The following is a 19,932-nucleotide window of genomic DNA, read 5'->3' as shown; positions in this document are numbered from 1 at the left end:
TTCTCACTGAAAACGGCATATGGTAACGTCTACGATACCCTGTGTTAGTAAAGTATACAACTTCAGTAGCTGAAATTCCTTACATTCTCCGACAAAGTTATTACTTAAACGTCAAGAAGTAGGCCTGGAATCGACGGACACTTCAAAAAAATCAAAATGACAGGTACAGGGTTGTTTTATGTACAGCCTACGAAGTATGAGTGCAAAAACAACAAGAACAATCATACGTAACTAGTCATTTCAATGTCCCACAAATCATTGTTATGGTGGCGGTGTTAGTGATGACCTCCGACTTGTATTCCTTAAGTACTTATGTCATAGTACGGGTTTTAAATCTTCCAGGCTTTGTATGTATGTAGTTTGGACATGTCACTCTTTCGTCTCCAGGTGACAGCCTCGTGTGGGATGTAGAACCCAGTCCCTGTAGTATCTATCAACATTAGGAGAGAAAATATCTCACAGAGCTATAAAAAGTGACGTAAACAAAGTTCTATGTCGTTGAAATAATATCTTAATGAAATCATTAGTACATAACACAGGGACTTCGCACAAACACATGGACTTGTGCCAGGTTCCTGTGGTACACCAGGGACGTGCATTATGTACGTCCCAACACAAACATACGGACTGCAGTGTCCCTGTGATACACAGCACACAGACTTTAAATCCCCGTACAAGTGGCTAAAACTTACTCTTAAGTAGTCATTGCTTTGTGTATGGCAAAGTGTAACCAGCAACCTGTCATTGGTTTCGTTAGAGGTAATTGTCATAAGACTGATTACTACATACATATTACCCTGATAAAACACTGGGGAACGTTTCTTTTAGCAGGATCGATTGAGCGTCACACTAATAAGCCAGGGACATCGAGTTCGAATCCTAGCGAAGGTATTGCTATAAATGACAACAACAATTACACACAGATGGCAGCAAGCCGCTTAGAACATTTTGACCGAGACCTGTGTTTCCTTGGTTTCTAGACCGTTGTTGACGGTGGCGAACATTCTCAGTATTTTTATTCCAGTATGGACTCAATTTCAAAGACCATTAGTTTTTATTGATTTTTTAGTATGTTTATACCTTAGTCCGTGTTTCAGTCTGGTAGTCACCGGTTACTGTCAGCATGATTAGTCAAAGAAATTTAAATGAAAGCGTAATAAAGACGCTATAAAGATCCAGTGATATACCATTATTATATACAAAGGACCTTATGTTATACTGTAAATAGGTCGGAGATCTCCCGCAGAAAGTCAAAGGAACCAAAGTATTAGTTCCGAGATCTAACTTTATGAAGAAGAAGAGAGATCAGTAGGTCTTTATGCGTTTACTTGACCTTTTGTCACCTCAGCAGATGAGTGTCAGTATGTCTCTTAGGTCTTATATACAGGTAAGATCCCAAGGGAAAATCGGCAGACTGGTTAATCGACAGACTAGAATTCAGATCTCCTCCAGAAAGTGCAGGGAATCAACTTTCATCCTCTGTAGGTGGTAAAGCAGTACGTCACGGTTCACCTACTCAGCCGGTCGATATCAATATCACCAATGATTGATTTTATTGCTCAGCCGTACTTCACTACGGACCTGTATACTAATACTAAATTTCTATAAAGGATAACACATTCCTTTCCAAAGGACACATGAATACCGAATAGGTAAGTTTCTGGTGCCTTTTTTCAGTGGTAATAATCAATCGGGTGTGATATCAACGTATTTGTATGTAAATGACAAACATATTAATCTATATCAAATCCACACGGACGTTCGCACCTGATCTAATGTATTAAATGATTTTCATGTTGCAACATCTCCATGATAGTAGTATATTTCAATATTACAGAGCGCTGGTTTGCTTTTTCACGAAATTTAGGGTCCAGGTAAAGATTCGCATGTCACTGTGTTAAACGCTGACGACATTTAAGGTTGTGACAGATTCAGTAAAGATTTCTTTAACAGGGATCGGTATGTCCACGAAGTGCCGACTTTTTGGGGTTGTTGCAAATATACAAATGTAGTAGGGATACGAGGAAGTATTGACTTTTTGGGTTGTGACAAATTTAGGTGGGATTTCTTTAACAGGGATCGGTATGTCCAGGAAGTGCTGACCTTTTTGGGTTGTGATAATTTTATAGGGATTTCTGTTACAGGGATCGGTATGTCCAGGAAGTGCTGACCTTTTGGGTTGTGATAAATTTTATAGAGATTTCTGTTACAGGGATCGGTATGTCCAGGAAGTGTTGACCTTCTGGGTTGTGATAAATTTTATAGAGATTTCTGTTACAGGGATCGGTATGTCCAGGAAGTGCTGACCTTTTGGGTTGTGATAATTTTATAGAGATTTCTCTAACAGGAGAATGTATACATTTTAATAAACATGGTATTTGTATGTTTAATATACAAGATATTTGTATGTTCAAGTCTGTATCAATATTTGGACGGATTCTGGCGTAATCTTTATTTGTTAAAAAAAAATCGTTTCTATGAATTGGCAGAGTCTAAATGTGCTTGAGCGATCGGTCTACGGTTTGTTAATTGTTTCTGGGGATTAAATTAGGTGATATTGTATGCCTATTTTCCATCGTCAGTGCCATTGATTTATAAACGTGGCCTGATTAGTGTGCTCTGCTGATACGTTATACCACCAGTGAAAGGACAATGTTGTATGTTGGGGATCATTATTCACACGTCGACATTGTGTAAACAACCGCCTGTTATATCATAGTTGTGTATAAGTGTGTTAGTACCCCACAGGGACCCGAAACAGCCATAACACGATACAATACCAGAAAATAACATCATACGACATGAAATATCAAAGAGTATATCAAGCATATTTTAAAAAAAAGTCATGTGTTTAACTTCTGATTACAAAAAAAAGCTTCTAAATTTGAATCCCTTGACACTGTCTGATGGCTATAACAATTAACGGGACAGCAGTTAATATCACGATACTTATTAACATTAACATAACAGTCTTTAATATGTACCCAGTAGGGTTGTAGGGTTATAAAAAGTCTAGTCTAGTTGTTAGTTCTAGCAATATCGTTTTATATTGCCGAATTCCCCAGTTTACAAGTTATTCATTAAAAAAACTTCTGCAATTTGTGTTGCATAACATGTACTTTATTTTTAACGAATGTTGAATGTATCTATTATATACTCAATAAAAACAAGAGGAAAGTTTACCGTGGTCTTCCAATCGTACTCAAATCCTTATTTACCTAGCGACACGAGATTGTAGGTTTCAATCTACTGAGTCCCATTAAATTAGAAATACCACATCCCAGTGATCTAAAGAAGGTATTATTTCTATGATACATAAAAGCATGCGGATTTCTATAACTATCGGCTTAATCGTGATCATTCTTCAATCCAAAATCCAAATCGAATGCTCCCACGACTCATTAACCAGACTGTTTGTTCCTCCACAAAGAAGAGTTCCTATATCATTATACTGAATATAAGCTGTACCATGCGGAGCATTCATGCTTACATTTAGCACTAAGCATGATGGATACTGATTGTATATCGATTAGCGCCTGTACAGATCACAGCCCGTTGGTGTGACAAATCTACTTACGTTAGCTGTAACGTCGTCGCACCTTTTCTCCCTCCGTGTTTTGAAGAGTGCCATTATGATTAAGGAACGTAATCTCATTCGATCAATTGATCTCATTCACACGTTAGCTGATTAACATAATTCCTTTGCGAAAAATTATTAATTGAAACATCTGTGTTAAAAGTGTCCTGGGAGTACGAGTGGTATTCCCAGCAGGCATCGGTTTACATGCATCTTTAAAACACGTACTGATATTCATTGCTACACAACATTATTCAATCGTCATTTCGTTTACCAAAATAGAAAATAATGCGTTATTAGAACGTCTTCTATATCACTTTGTCTGTCATCTTTAGTATTCATATAACTGTTTTTCATAATACACTTATTAGAGTAAGATGGAGAAACTTATATGAATGTCGATATGACTAAACTAATTTTGAAGTAAATGAGAAAAAATCCATTGTTTTTCTGCTCAGAAGTTGAGGTGTTCAGCTAAACTTAACTTTCCTAATTTTTGGAAGATATAATCTAGGCAATATTTAACATATGATGGTAGGTTTGTATGTGCACTATTTAATCTAACTGGAAATAAAGTTTGTGTAGAATTGGACCTGTATTTGGCAACGGATGCAAAGGCAAAACTGAACGAGAAATGTTGATGACGCCGCCATTAGAAATACATATCTCAATTTGTGTTCCGAGTGTTAGTAGACTCCTTTTTGTATACTTCCCCTTTCTCCTCCTTCTCTTCATCACCACCTCTTCCCGTGACATGCTGTAGGATTCCATGTTGGCTCCGTCACACCGTATCGTTGATAAGGTCAGTCCAATGGACAACCAGTAATGAAAGGATAACACATTGTCGCAGGTTAATTTCCTGTCCAATTCCCTATGTCGTCCACGCCCAATCAGTGTCGTCAGTCTTGCTCATCTCGTCACTCTGACCTTACAACCAATATGGTGTTATGTTTGACTCATTTGGTTCCACGCTGACATTTAGAAGTATAAAAGTCGCGGAGTGCTTTACAGGTTTTTGAGTGGTTTCGTGAATGGCGTTCCTCACAAGTAAGAGGTTTTTGCGATTTGTTCGCATGTATTTCGTTTAATGAAAGTAAAGTCCTGAAGTTATATTTGTTCTGGAACGTGCCGATTTATAAATTCGTTCGCTTAGAAGTCATCGACGGAACCTCAACGAAAATGATCGAGAAGATTTTTGTTAATGTGTTAGATTTAGAATAATAGGTATTTATAGACTGTTATATTTAAATATCCAGTGGTTACCTTATGAAGTTTATTGTTCACTTAATACAGGTAATAAAATGTAAATGTTTTAATGTCTAGTGTTTAAAGTTTACGATAACGTTATGAATGGTCTGGGCGACAGACACGTGATCCTAACTCCGGGTGCCGATACCAGGGTATTGTTGAAAAATGTACACAGTATCGGTATCCCGGTCTGGATCACTAGGCATACATAATCAAGATTCAACCAGTAAAAAGTTATTGTGTGTGTTTACCATATTCAAATATTAAGAGTCTAATTTGCTAATTCAAGTGCAAATTTAAGTCTCGTGTGAATAAGTAATTTTTCAAGACGGGACACACCTTCCGGTGGCAGTGTATCAGACTGTTAAAATGTGCCGTTGTCCCTTGTAAACATACTGATTTAATATAGATATTATAACAAACTGGATAGATAAAAACAACATCTGTTACGGGTGGCAAATACCCAGAAAACTCGCCTAAACCTACAAATGTAACATCAACGAGGATGGCTCTTTAAGCACTATAAAAGTTTCATCACTAACGGCTGTGGCTCATACCTACCATTACTAACTTGTCTGAACCAAACCTCGTCTTGTTCATACCTACCATTCCTAGCTCGTCTGACCCATACCTCGTCTGGTTCATACCTACCATTCCTAACTCGTCTGACCCATACCTCGTCTGGTTCATACCTACAATTGCTAACTCGTCTGACCCATACCTCGTCTGGTTCATACCTACAATTGCTAACTAGTCTGACCCATACCTCCTCTGGTTCATACCTACCATTCCTAACTCGTAAGACCCAAACCTCCTCTGGTTCATACCTACCATTCCTAACTCGTAAGACCCAAACCTCGTCTGGCTCATACCTACCATTCTTAACTCCTCTGACCCATACCTCGTCTGGCTCATACCTACCATTCTTAACTCCTCTGACCCATACCTCGTCTAGCTCTTACCTACCATTCCTAACTCCTCTGACCCATACCTCGTTTGGTTCATACCTACCATTCCTAACTCGTCTGACTCAAACCTACCATTCCTAACTCGTCTGGCTCATACCTACCATTCCTATCTCGTCGGAGTCATTACCAATTTGTCTGACTCACGAGGTTATGGTTACGATGACGTGATGTTTTGACGCGAAGATGGGCCAGTAAAGGTCACTGTCAATTTACATACAATACTCCAGTACGAACGAGTAATACAAAATCCGAAGGTGACTTTAAATCTAACCCGAAGTTATCGTTTCGTTGTAATTTATTGAAACTGCATAGAAATGCTCTAGTCATCAGTGTTGACATTTTATTTGAAGTTATTCGCTTACAAAGAGAAGGTAGGAGTAAAATAAACACTATATGTGCAAACAATGATATACACGTGCTTCAATATGTCCTATCTAGTACCAAGGGCATTACAACGTATATAAGGTATTATATAACAAAGGTAACAGTCCACCGATAGTTCTCAAAACGACCTGAAGACAGCCTTTAATGAGTGTTTCGTGGGCCCCTCCGACATCCACACGACCCCACCTCTCTGATTGACCAAGGTGAAAGCAAAATTTTCTTTACCGAATTTTTACCCGTAACACAAAGGCATTATTTTCTAATCTTTGAAAAATAGGAGTATCGGGATTTTTCGGTTTTTTTTCCAAATTCGGGAGTTGACGCATTTGTAGAACATCTAACATCATCTGAACGCTTGCTTCTTTCAATATGTTTTTTTATTCCGAAGAAGAAGAGAGTAGCGAAGGGTCAATTGAACCCCTACAACATGCGTTCATGGTGTTATGAATCTACTTTTATCTTCAAATATATAAATGAATGCAATAATTTATGCCACAAGTGATCTGGGTATTTGTGGTTGTATTGAATGCAATGTACAAATCATGGTTTGTCTGCTAGGATGAGTCGATGGGCTCAAAGAAAAAACGACTTTGAACTTCAAGGTCTTTATTTCGGTGTGGCTTGAAGACAAATTTATCAATATGACGATACATGTACTGATATATCGATGTTAAGATAAGTGGAACCCGGATTCTATAATTGAAACTGCTTTAAAATGTTATTTTTATTCTAAAATCTGAATTGATTTATGTTGAACACGATACGACACGACATGTATTTAAGGTTATCAAATATTACGTATATTAATGGAATAGACAAGCAAATTCTCTAAATGGTTTGTGAAACACGAAGTATGTCGTGCTATAAAGAATCTGTTGATCTGTCACAATAAAAACGACTGTAAAGTACAGACTTGTTTACAAACGAGTAGTTAGGTTTACGAGTGTTATTGGGAAACAATTCTCTGACCCCTCAGGGACCTGTCATACCGATTGTTGTGTAGATTAAAACTACACACAATGAAGATGTTCTCGATATGCTACATATTTATACTGTCTTATCTTTAAATACCCTTGTGAATCGTCAACAAACACTGACCAATACAGTCAGACTTAAGAAGACACTCCTGTCATCTGAATTACCGTAGACCATTCATTGTTTAAGACCGATTTCAGTAACGTGTGCCTTTAAGAACGTCTATAAGATAGTAGTGTTTATTGGAAGATAGCTATTCACGTGTATTGATGAGCGAGTCGCCAAGAAACGCCCGTTTATGGTCGGGATGTGAAAAGGAAAAAAACCGATTCGTGATAATTATAAACAACAACAATCAAAGTTTATCACTCAGAGATAATATTGAACCAAGAAAGGAATTAAAAACGTGAGTATCTTTTTCTAACTTGTTGAATATCTGATGAGTATAGATTTTTGTTTATTAAATATTGATTTAACCGGCGCAATCACAGACAGAGATGGCTGGGGGTCACGCAGACACGAGATTACTCAGGTGTAGGATGATCAAAGTTACTGGGTTTATCCATATAAAACATTAAAACATGATTCCTGACAGAGAAAATACTCCGCGGATTCGTCTGACTGTCTGTATATCATAATACTGTGTGTCGTTTTGGTTAACAGTGAATACTTGTTTGAACTGTATCATACTTCAGTAGATACTCAACTCGTTCCATACTTGTCAAATAACTTAATTGATACTAGCACTCTTTCAATATTTCTTTGGTTCTGCCTTCAACAGTATTCCGACAAGCCATTTAATTGAAATAGTTCCTATAGTGGCTGGGAAACTTAATGTGCATGTGAGATAGGTGTTAGTCAAACAAATCCTGGTCGGACATATTTCATATCTAAAGAAAGTGATTCGAAACTCGACCATTTGCAAAGAGTCCCGTTGATCTGTATGTGTGCCAGATTATTAGTACGACAAAGCGCTCTATATAGAAGAGGTCCCTCCTGATCTTGGTTTAACTAAGAATATCGACAAGAAAAGGTCCCTTTAATCCGGATGTACCGAACTACAGACATCCGGAAAACCCCTATTGATCAGACTGATGTCACTATTAATACGGGTGTACCAGACTAATGCAAGGGACAGTTTCTGTTAATCCTATTGTACCCTATTAATAACAGAGAAAAAAATATTAATCCGGATGCACCAGACGATTTGGGTGTACAAATCCGAATTATTCTCTCGGTCTATCGATTTTTCGGTCTGAAGTCGCCCCATGGCCGATATGATAAAGTCGTTCGAACGGCAGAATAATTCTGAATACGGGTAGACCGGATTATCGACAGCGGACAAGTCTTTTTTTATCCGGATGTACCGGACTGTTGGCTCTGGATGTACTAGACTATTGGCAGTGAAGAGTCCGGATTGATACGGCTATACTAGAATATTATAGGCCTCTGTTGCTACCGAGTACCGAATATTGGGACGCGGACGGAATCTCCGACCAATATATCTGTCATCAGTGATATATGAGAGATACGATATTGAAAGTGAACCTTGCGAAATTGAATGAAATGACACAATACACAGAAACTCTCCTATATATTTATCACCAATGAATGCCCTCCTGTCCTTAATACTCCACACAAGGAACCCCAGTAGCCCAGAAAGGGAATATGTTATGTCCACATATTCCGAAACTTTATTGTGATTCATCGTTGTACTACCTTAGTATTAGTGGCATTTGATTGTCACTGATGACCATAGTCATTTATCTGTAGTGCGGTATGTACGTGAATTACAAGTCATGATCGGGCACCTGCATGTACCTGTGTTTGCAGGCAGCAGATCTGGTCTCTCCTTTAGTAAACCTTTCATACTTAAGTGTAACTTAGCATACAAAGTTTTGGGTATAAAATTATCATGTTTATTATCTAGAACGCTAATTGAAAACGTTCGGTCGTGCATCATGTACTAGTTCCGAAATCTTATGACCTGTTGAACACACAAACACGATGAACGTGCTACTCGAAACTTCTTGGTTAATTTTACCGTATTTAGTTGAGCCGAGACGGTAAACTATTAAAATGTGGACAAGACACGAGTCAAAAATTGTTTTCCATCGTTAATTGTGTTACAATGTCCAGTATATATATATATGTATAACTTTGACGCTACTAGAAAGAGTCAATGGATTGCAGCATTTGTTTAGTGAAAATATATTGCATCATGATTTTCAATGTCGCAGTACATAGCAGCAACTTTTTACCACTTTTTCATAAAGACAAACGAAAACTCTGGAATTTTACAGTAACATTTTATTGAAAACAAAATTCAACTTAAGTAATTTGTACTTATATGTGTGGCGTTATATGATTTCAAAATGATGTAGTGTTTAATACACCATGACATTAGATTAAGCTAGAGCTCATTTATATGCATTTTTGTCTTACAAATACTTTAATTCAAAACTGAAGTACACTATATCGCAATGTATCCCAACATCTCTTTGAATATCGCAATATATTGCAATGCGAAAACTCTTCGAAGCACCTACCTTAGTCGCTATTTACAAATTCTGTTAGTAATCATTGAGCTGTGGTATTCTTCTAAAGATGTTTTACCAAAACAACAACACCTACAAACAGTTTAGATTGACACAATTCGTGTTTATGTTGTCAACATTCCATCCATGCCAATGCGATGATGGACCATCTAAAGTCTGGAATCACCGTCGGAAATCTGAGCCGTGACTAATCGGATAACAGTCTAAATATAGCTTAACAAACAATGCTTTAAACTATTGTTTTGACAGATGAACACAAATATAGTTGATCAATATCTATTATTAACATTACATTGTATTCTGTCGTTAATACGACAGCCGGAGTTGACAGGGACGTATGTGATAGACACAAGGTTACAGCTGTCTATGTGGTATTACATTGTTTTAGTGCTTTTTAATTTAAACTTTGACCGAATTATAATAGTACTGTTGATAGAATGCCTATGATAAATGGGAATTGTCTACAATTAGGAGACAAAAACCCTCTTTTCTTGACCAATACAGCCTTTTTTGTTTTTTGTATAAAAAAAGACAAGGACTGGATAATAATTGTCAGGATTTAAAAAATAAAGTCCGAAGGTTGTTTACATCTATCCTTAAACGATTTTACTTCATTTATTGTGGTTAGTATTGATCACAGAAATTAAGCTAGCGGGATGGAATTTTGTACTATGTACCTGTGTTTTACAGGTTTGCAACAATGCGCATCTGAAAGTAATTTGAAGCTTAATAACTTTTCTCGTTACAGATAACAAATATATGATACAGACGGGAATCAGATTTTTAACAAACAAATACAGCAATGTCCAAGCTAACAGTCGAAGCGCTGGAACAGCATCACGAGACGAACGCACGCAGGCGTCTGTCCGTCATCCATAAAGACGGTTCGGACAGCACAGGACTGAATGTGACGGGACCAAATCTACGTCGGCTATCCCGGCCTGATCACAGACTCAGCGTCCAGTACGGCTTTCCAGGTCGGCGACCGTCCCAAGTCTCACGAACCAGTATCTCCGGATCTGTAGGACCCAAACACATCGGGATACCCATCAAATTACAGAACACATACAGACTCGAACCTCTTCCCAAAGAAAAGTTCGATCCATCAAGAGTGAATACCATTATGTATAATGTCTTGGAATCTTACCTTGACGGTGAGAAATACGACCCTAAAATGTGTTCCAATCTCGCTCAGAACCTCACGGACGTTATCAAAAATCGCGTCAAGGAGTTAGGTTATGTTCGCTACAAACTGATATGTAACGTCATTATTGGAGAAAACTCGGCACAGGGCATGCGCGTAGCCAGTCGATGTCTCTGGGACGCCAGCACAGACAGTTACGCGCAAGCAAGTTACTCCAAGGGTGAGATATATGCTGTTGCCACTGTTTATGCAACATATTTTGAATAGAGTTTTTGTTAACGTATCTTGTTGTGGTCAAATATATGGTGCCAAGTACCAAATAGAACAGTAAAGCGTTCAATGATGGATGTACACCGGGTCAAAAGTCAAGTACATGATCCACACGGAGTCAAAGGTCAAGTACACGAACTTTCGTCCTAAACCAAGACCGTTTAAAAAGGGCATCGTTATTTATTCGTACTTTAGTGAGTTTTGGTGCCTGGAATGATGCAACCAGCGGGATTTCCAAATCACCAGTATTGGACACAGATATCTTACAATAGAACAGGTATAATTCAGAAGAAGTTGACTTGAAATTCTGTTGAGGATGGCCTACACACGAATCAGAGATAAATACCAGTAATCTGTCAACAGACATTAACCATAAAAGTTAACACTGCCAATATGATATAATCCAATCACCGATTCTGTTCCGGTATCGAGAAGGGTTACATTTTCAATGTTACAAACTTACGACTCTATGAAGGGATGTCGTAACGTCTTCATTCCTATCGTCCCATCAACCTTATCGATCAATAACTAATTCTTGAAATGTTGCACATTGTAAACTACGGTTTCTTTGTTTTTGTCCAAATTTCGTGTATCATTTCATTCTATTTGTCTGTCTCCGCGGATGTTCTCAGTAGGGTGTGTTGTCTTACAATGTAGGGTGTTATCATGATTTGTGAAAACACAGCTGGAGACAGTGTACACAGAATTTGATTAGTTATAAAGATTCTTGACGTTGTCCAGATTGTCTAATTCAGATATCACAATTATTATCTCCCTTAAAATAAGGCAGCTTTACAACAAACCAATACTACTCCACAGGTATAACACTGGCTGTCACCAGTGATAGACACAATGTACACAAATCCCAAGTGTAATGTATGCTTAATGTATCATCCTAGTACTTACTGAGTGTTCATAACTGTATCTTGTGACATGTATATCAGAGTTCCGTCCAAATAAAACTATTATAGTAACCACGTGTTTGTGTATTATTCATTTCTGACCAGAGGGACTCTTAAAAAGAGACCCAATGACCCTAACAGTCACAGTGTTATTACTTTATATGACATCATCCCGAAAACGAAGTATGGTAACCTGAACACCATGTCCGTGATAAAATGTGTTTGTCAGTGATCGCAAGAATGTCTCCTCTTAGGTGAAAAAATATTCTAGTAAGAAACAGCCTGGCATTTCAACTGATCAGATGCCTCAGTTTGGTTGCTATGACAACACAGCCCATACAGTTTATTTCAATGTCCTATATACCAAACTTCATCAAAATCAGTTCAAGTTCAAATTTCAACTCATCTGAAGCAATGGTATGATTGCTATATACACCATGTTCGTGCAAGAAACTAATTTTGTTTTCGGTAACAAATCATATGACATTACACCTGTCAAACCCACCACACAAACAATCTGCATTATATATCAAATATGGTGTAAATGGCCATTAAGTACAGAAGGTACTACACCGAAATCAAATGCAATCCATTTGACATTCCACACATCCCCTCTGCACAAGGAAAGTGACTAACAAATGCATGTACAAGGACAGTACAAAACCCTATGTCGTACCTTGGTCAACTCTAGAATGAATAGTGGGTGTGCTAGTCTTTCTCAACAGTGACATCAAAGTGCTACAGTTTTCTCAACATCAAGTACCGGTAAAATATTCCCTTTCTTATGCCTAGAAACCGTGTATAACCACCATCTAAAGAAGCTGATAGCAGACATTTTTTCAAGTAAAAAGTTTGTCTTTTGTCCATTTTCAATAGCCAGTTCTGCCCTTAGAATACAAATAGAAATACTGAACTATTTGAACATCAGAGGTAGGGTCCTGACTATTCAGATCAACATTCAGAAACAATGGTCACACAGAGGTAAAACCCTTTGTTGCCTTTGGCTAACTTAAATCAAGCTCCCTTTCACCACTGCAACTTCCATTCTGAAACTTTCAGTAATCGGAGGGGTTGCTCAATGGATATCAGTTTTATTCTCTCAGCAGTAATTTAAACTCAGCAGGGAACTAAGTCCCCCATTTCAAGAGTCCATCCAATTAATATCTATTAAAGAATGTCTGATCCCTACATATCTTTAGTCTGTAACTAATCAATAGCTTCATCAACATCAGTCTTAAGTGCAGTACTGAAGGCTCAAATTACATCACGTATGGGCATAGGACACCCCATTTCCTACAACCTTGAATAAAATCTTAGAATTTTAATTGTGCCGTTTGTATTCTGTTGTTTAAATGAGTACTTGGCTACAGGGAAAATGTGTGATGCTATGTACAAACTAAGACACTGAGATCATGTTATTTTTTATATTTTATTAAAGCAAATGATACACATAAACTACTCTTTCCAATTATTCATTCAGTCACTTCATGAAAAGGGGAGATAATCAAACAGAAGACACTTGACAATTTAATCTTCTTCAGAAATAACACAGGAGACACACCATGCAAATTCGTTGTTCAATTAAATAATTAACTCAATTAGTGCTTTACCTGATCCTAGAACACAAGGACTGGTTTAGTATTAACCACTAAAGAGTACAAGGAATATCAGACATCAAAACAACAAAACGTTTTTCAGACAATTTATGAATACCTGTAATAATACTGGTAAAAATATGATCTGTGTTGTAAAAAACATCCAAAATCCAAAACATTCTAAAGTACCAATAATAAAAGCCATAACAGTTTAATAAACACATTCTAGACCTTATTTCCCTTGCAAAATCTAACATCTTATCAGCACTACATAATAAATACTAGCAATTGTGAAAATTTTGAAAAAAAGGAATGTCAGGTAAATGGTCGTGAATGCTAAGAAGGACCTGCTTCTACTTGTATGTTTCCAAATTTTAAGTTATAAAATATTGAAATTGTCAGAGAGTTTCCACTCATACTTTCAGAAAGAAACAAATCGAAATTCAAATGATCACAATCTAAAACATAAGAATATAAAAAAAAATCCATAAAGCTGTTAAGAAAAAGATTTTTCCACATAAAGCTAATTCATATACAGTTTCTTCAATATCTTTCATTCATCTAGGATATCATACGTCTACTCTTTATCCCGTCATAATTCTTCATTGGTTGCTGTATTACCACTTTTTAATGTTTCCAATACGCCTTTCATGCTTTTAACAACTGCAAAAGAAATAAATACACTATTTAACATATCTTAAAAAAGTTGAAAATTGTGATGAACACCAACATCGACCCAGAACTTTACTTGACAAGTACAATCAAGTTAGAAAATTCTATTGATACATCTTCTATTGTCACTAATATGAAATGACTGTGTTCCAAACTGAAGATTATTTTTTTCATTTTTGTGATGAATTTGCATATACTTTCAATTTTTTCATATACTTCTCTTTTTATTCTATGTTGAAACTGTCCTTAACTTAATGATTGCTTCCAGGGGAAGCAACTCTGACCTAAATTAACAGTGTGCTTGATTATTTTTACCAGACATCATTATTTAGGATCAGTCTTCAGTGCAGAAAACCAGACCAAACATATGGGTTCAGCACAACCAGAAACCAGTGAAGGACAAGTATTCAACAGAACTTGAACCTAACATCAGTGACCAGTTTTCAACAGAAGCATTCAACTTTATCATGGAACAATATTGAGCATAACTAGAAACCAGTATAAATGACCAACTAGAAGCAATGTTTAAGTGTACAACAAGAACAAGAAACCAGTATAATTTAGCACAATTACTGAATGAGAAGTCGAGTTTTCAATTAACATGAAGTCTGATATTGATTTACACAGCTAACAACACTGCTTGGATATTATTACACAAGGGAACACATGAAACATTACCAAATTAAGGTTTTAATAAGCCAACAGACTACTTACTATGGTCAGGACTATAGTAATAATACTTGTATTGACTGTTACCGTCCTTATTGTAATGGTCGTTTAATACATTTCCATCAGAATCTGAAACATAATAAGTCAACATTTAACCAAGCTGTTTATTGCTACAAATTTTTTCACTTTCAATATTTCGCTGGTGTATGACAATGTTTGGATATTTTATTCCAGGGTACCTAATTATTTACCAATAGATTATTAAATGTTATAAACAAATTTAGCCTTAAACTTGGTGTGCTTTGATTTCTCCTGTATTTGCTTTTAAGTCATACTTATCAATTTCACTTGGATGTAGACTAAAAAAATTGTGTAACCGTGTTTGAGAGCAATTTATCTCATTCCTGGGCTGACAGTCTGTCACAAAATCTCATTTGAGGCAGAGCCATGAATAAGTTGTTACAGAATGTCAGGCTTTGACTGAGATGAATTGATCTTGGACCCATACAGATTCTTTCTCTTGTTCATTATTGAATGAAAATTGCATGTAAGTTTCACTACTACCTAGTAATATAATTTTCAAATTCTTCTATTCCATTAAATAACTTCCCTTTGCAGTTTGCAGTTATACACATGGAAGACAACTGAATATGATGTCATTTTAATTGTGGCATCCTTTGGCACCAATATTGCATAAAGGTACCAGACAGATCAGACAAGACAGAAAAAAAAGCAATCGGTAATGCAGAAGATGCCCATGTCCTGTGTACAAGAAATTGATTACTGGGTAATATATACGTACCTAAAAAGAAAATACGTGGAATGTATCCCCCGTCAGGTGTAAATTTAGAATCTCCTGGCTCTTCATCATCCTATTGTTAAAGGATTTATATTTTTTATTTGGAAGAAAAAAAAAGCAAACATACAGTGTACATCTTCAAAAGTATATACCTCTGGTAAGACAAATATGATCATTTTTGGTTCTAATGTACTTTAAATTCAGATTGATTTATATGATCACACCAAACATCAATACAAACCAAAATAATTTGTCGTGAATGAAACAGATGATCCACTTTCTATGTCTTTGTACATTATAAAACCACTCACCTCAGCATTAACCATAACAAACTCCTGACTGACTTCTTTTATAGCTTGTGATGCTTCAAATTTAGGTTTTAATGCTACAATGGTAAATAAAACATTAATGTCAGGATGGAGATTCAGAACTGTTTAAATCAAAATATATCACGTGATTACTTTAATGCTAATAAACTAAGGTTATATGATAAATGTTATATTTAACATTCACTTTGAATGCAATGAATCTCTCAATATTTTGTCTGGACTCTGCTGTCTAGTCCTTTTAAGTGACACTATCAATGGTCTCTTAAACAAAAGTGAGATTAATCCTCAAGTGGATTTTAATGTGAGTGAGAATGTTGTGTATAAAGAAAGGTTTGGTCTGTCCTTAGAACCCTAGCATGATCAACATCTAGAGATAGCTTGATTACAGAGGCTCAACTATAATAGTATTGTAGTAATAAAGCCAAATTACATTTGCATGCGCCGCACCAGGATTTATGTATAATCAGCATTACAGGTTTATTTCTGAAACAAAAAACAACAGAATTACAGTTATACAAAATGGTCAAGAGTACAAACAACAAAAAGACCTGATACACACAAAACATTAAAATATAACACTGATTCATGAATAGATATAGACGGAGTTTACAGTACACTGTAGTATGAAGCATTTGATTTAGAAATTGGTACTGATAATCTTCAACAGATTCAGTGCCTTAAAAAAACTCAACAGCATATGTATATATTAAAGCACTATTGCTTTGCACTGTTAAAGCAACTTATTGAGTTTTTTTAAAGCATATATATATAGCAGATATGTATGTACATACCGTTTACTACATGTGTCAATATAACTGGTTTATAAGTTTCAAGAAGGTGAGAAACACAACAGTCTGTGCTGGTATGTTTGTGTTCATGGGCAGGACACTTTATCCTAATTGCTCTGGTTGGCATGCAATGGGCCTCTTGTATGTTATTAGTGAGGTAGACACCAGCTAATACAAGGAGACCCTGCCTCAAAATGACCCTGGTTGTTCAAGGGCAATAAACCCACCAAACAAGTATAGTAGTAAATAGATCAATTAATATTACTCATCTGTCCTGAAAATAAATTTAATGTTAGAGACCTTTTAGACTTTATCTAATACCATGTATATGTTGATAATGATCCAGGAATAAACACCACTGTAGTATATTTACATCCGTATACCTGATAAATATGTATTTAGGGAAAACTTACTCTTTCTTCGCTTGAATCAGACCATCATCTAGTTTCACCCATGCTATGTCATTTCCCCATCCTACAAAATACAAACAATATAAATTCAGACAGACATCCAACAGAAAACAGAAGAATATCAAAGAGTGGAGGTGATGTCATTTCTGTACATCAAGTCAGGTACCCAAAAATCCTTACAAAAATTCCCCTAAACCTTGTTATATCCATATAGCAAAAGTTAAAGACATTTTGTATCACATTCTTTTCCTTATGATTACAAACCATTATTGGGCTGTCATTAACAGGTAAGTATGCATTGTATTGACCAGCAAAAACATTGACACATGTATATCAATACATAACATGTCTAGGTTTGTTTTCTAATCTCATCCTGTCTATGTCTGATTAAACTGTAAACTGGGAAAACAGAACAGAAAAGGTTATTTATTTAGGCATAATTTTCTTTATAAAATGAAGACTATAAACTAGAATGAAAGAGGAAAATATGATTTTCAGTCATAATTTTTATTGCAGAAAAGAAACCTACATATCAAATTTAAGAACGCTCCATCCAATACTTCTTACGAAATAGAGTAGTGTACAAAACTTTGTTTGTCAAAATCCAAGATGGCCACCTTTCATGCAGTTTTGCTTATCAGTCCAAAAATCAAAAGGGCAAAACTAAGGACAAAAGGTTATCTTTTCAAGAAATAGTGTTTAACAATTTTCACAGTCAAAATCCAACTGTCTGCCATTTCATTTTTCTGATCAGTCCAAAATGAAATGAAATCAGAGCACAATCCATTCAGTGTTTCTCTAGAGATTACGGGCAATTTGATTAGCCAATCATCTGATGATGGTGGGCTTAAAAACTACCAGTACCAATATTTGCAAAACATATCAGATGTCTTAGTATCATATAACACCATCACATATCATTGTGCTATCAATGACAGCCTAGTCAGAACAGACCAGTCTCCATAGATCCTTGTAACTGATTTAGACTTGATAACTTAAGTGATTTTTTTCCCTGTCTTCAGCATTATCTGACCAAGTTTTGCTAAAACAATTTTGCATCTACTGCTTTTAAATCACAGATGTTACCAACCACACCAAGTACTTATGTACATATATTGTCACATACAAGATTATTGGCAAAGAACAGGCCATCTGTTTTATATTATATGATTGGCAAAAGGTGCTGCAAAGATATCAGTTGGTATAAATTTATTCACAATCTTTGTTTCAAATAGACTAACCAAAACTTAGAGTGCAGATTATTAGATAATAAAACTTTACAAAAGACTGATTGAAAAAAGTGAATGACAAGAATATACTAAAATATGTGCAACTATTACATTGTTGCATATTGAGGAGTAGTTTAGTGTCTTGTTTTAATTTTACATATTTAATCATTATCATCTTCAAACTTTAATCTAGGTGGAATTTCACCTCAACTTATATATAGCAGGTAAAGTTAAACTTAAAACAGCTGGTCCCTTGGCAGTCTTCTGAGAGCAGGAATGCAACTTTTGTTTTTTTTCATCTTTACCAAAGAAGTTTGTATTTAACACATGTAACAAGTTTATTTTCGTGTTTTTTTTTCCCAATAGAGGTATCAATCTCTGATTTTCTTTAAATAACTTGCTCACCTTTCACCAAGGCAATGTCACTGGTATATTCAGATTCTCTTTTTTGAATGTTCTGTAGACGCTCAAGTTTTAAGTGTTCTGAAGTTCAGTATAGGTGTTCTATAGATACTCTAATTTTGATGTTCTGTAGACACTCTAGTTTGTGTGTTCTGCACACTCGTTTGTAAGTTAAGTAGATACTCAAGTGTTCAGTTTAGGTGTTCTGTAAATACTCCAATTTGAGTTTGATTGTTCTGTAGATGCTCTAGTATTCATGTTCAGTACTCCGACATTCTAGTTTGGGTGTTCTGAAGAATTTAGGTAGTTTCAGGTGTTCTATATATACTCTAGTTTGGGTGTTCTGCAGATATATCTGTGTAATTATATTTGAAATTGAAAGAATCGGTTTGACCCTTTATATGAAAGCAGCCCGGCGCCGTTTTCGTTTATCGATTATGACACGTTGGATGAGAGTTGTTCGATTAAGAAATTAGAATGGACCTAGTTATCATATGTTGTCTTCTGACGAGCCTCGACTTAACCATTCAATCCTTGTCTTAAATTCTAATAATTGCAGGGCCGTCCCGATTTATATATGAAATGTTACATGTTAAAGTGCCGACGAATCGGCTTGTCCGCACAAACCAATGCAGCAGGTCCTAAGCTTAGGTGAAGGATCATGTGTGCAAGCGATGCTTAGCAAACTAAGTAATCTACCATTAAAAAAAGAAATACGTAAGACAAAGATATCACTAACAATGACTTATAAATTACCTCTGGCAAGTTCGTTGGAAAACACCAAGTAAATGTGACAAGTAAACAGGAAACACGCAAGCAAATTCATCTTGTCCGCCATTGTTGTCTTCGTTCGTGATGTTGCGTACATAATTTCATTATTCATTATCAAACTAAACTTTTGTTATCAAAATATAAAGAAATCACTATAACACTAAACGATGAAATTAATTATGTTTTGACCGAAAGGATTTGCTATCTTATAAAATCTGTACAATAACAAAAATAACTTACGG

General features: G+C 36.0%; 2 protein-coding genes across 2 annotated transcripts; one reads left to right on the top strand and one right to left on the bottom strand.

Annotated features, from left to right (window-relative positions):
* The first annotated feature begins 10,512 nt into the window (after positions 1-10,512).
* LOC132565068 (dynein light chain Tctex-type protein 2B-like) lies at positions 10,513-11,121 on the top strand. Its single transcript, XM_060229672.1, has one exon. It carries the CDS (start codon positions 10,513-10,515, stop codon positions 11,119-11,121), a length of 609 nt encoding a protein of 202 aa, XP_060085655.1.
* A 2,318-nt stretch (positions 11,122-13,439) lies between these two features.
* LOC132565072 (thioredoxin domain-containing protein 12-like) lies at positions 13,440-19,757 on the bottom strand. The gene is made up of 7 exons (XM_060229677.1): positions 19,676-19,757; positions 17,292-17,352; positions 16,521-16,573; positions 16,073-16,146; positions 15,765-15,834; positions 15,008-15,091; positions 13,440-14,284 (listed from the first exon to the last, which is right to left on the bottom strand). The coding sequence occupies exons 1-7, from the start codon at positions 19,755-19,757 to the stop codon at positions 14,214-14,216; spliced, it is 495 nt and encodes a 164-aa protein (XP_060085660.1). The 3' UTR covers positions 13,440-14,213.
* Between the last annotated feature and the right edge of the window lie 175 nt (positions 19,758-19,932).

Source organism: Ylistrum balloti, unplaced genomic scaffold (assembly GCF_031769215.1).
Source record: "Ylistrum balloti isolate Yb309-2 unplaced genomic scaffold, AGI_CSIRO_Ybal_v1 Utg369690, whole genome shotgun sequence".
Classification (NCBI taxonomy): Eukaryota; Metazoa; Mollusca; class Bivalvia; order Pectinida; family Pectinidae; genus Ylistrum; species Ylistrum balloti.
The sequence above is the reverse complement of the archived record's forward strand: the minus strand, read 5'-3'. Positions and strand labels throughout refer to the sequence as shown.

Bases quoted from the DNA above. Each gene is read 5' to 3' on its own strand.
- LOC132565068 (XM_060229672.1), top strand. From the start codon at position 10,513: ATGTCCAAGCTAACAGTCGAAGCGCTGGAACAGCATCACGAGACGAAC.
- LOC132565072 (XM_060229677.1), bottom strand. From the start codon at position 19,757: ATGGCGGACAAGATGAATTTGCTTGCGTGTTTCCTGTTTACTTGTCAC. The intron at 16,147-16,520 runs GTAATTTGGCTT...TTACCATTGTAG, and splicing joins CTGGTGCGGCGCATGCAAAT to CATTAAAACCTAAATTTGAA. The intron at 15,835-16,072 runs GTGAGTGGTTTT...CTTTAACAATAG, and splicing joins TTGTTATGGTTAATGCTGAG to GATGATGAAGAGCCAGGAGA.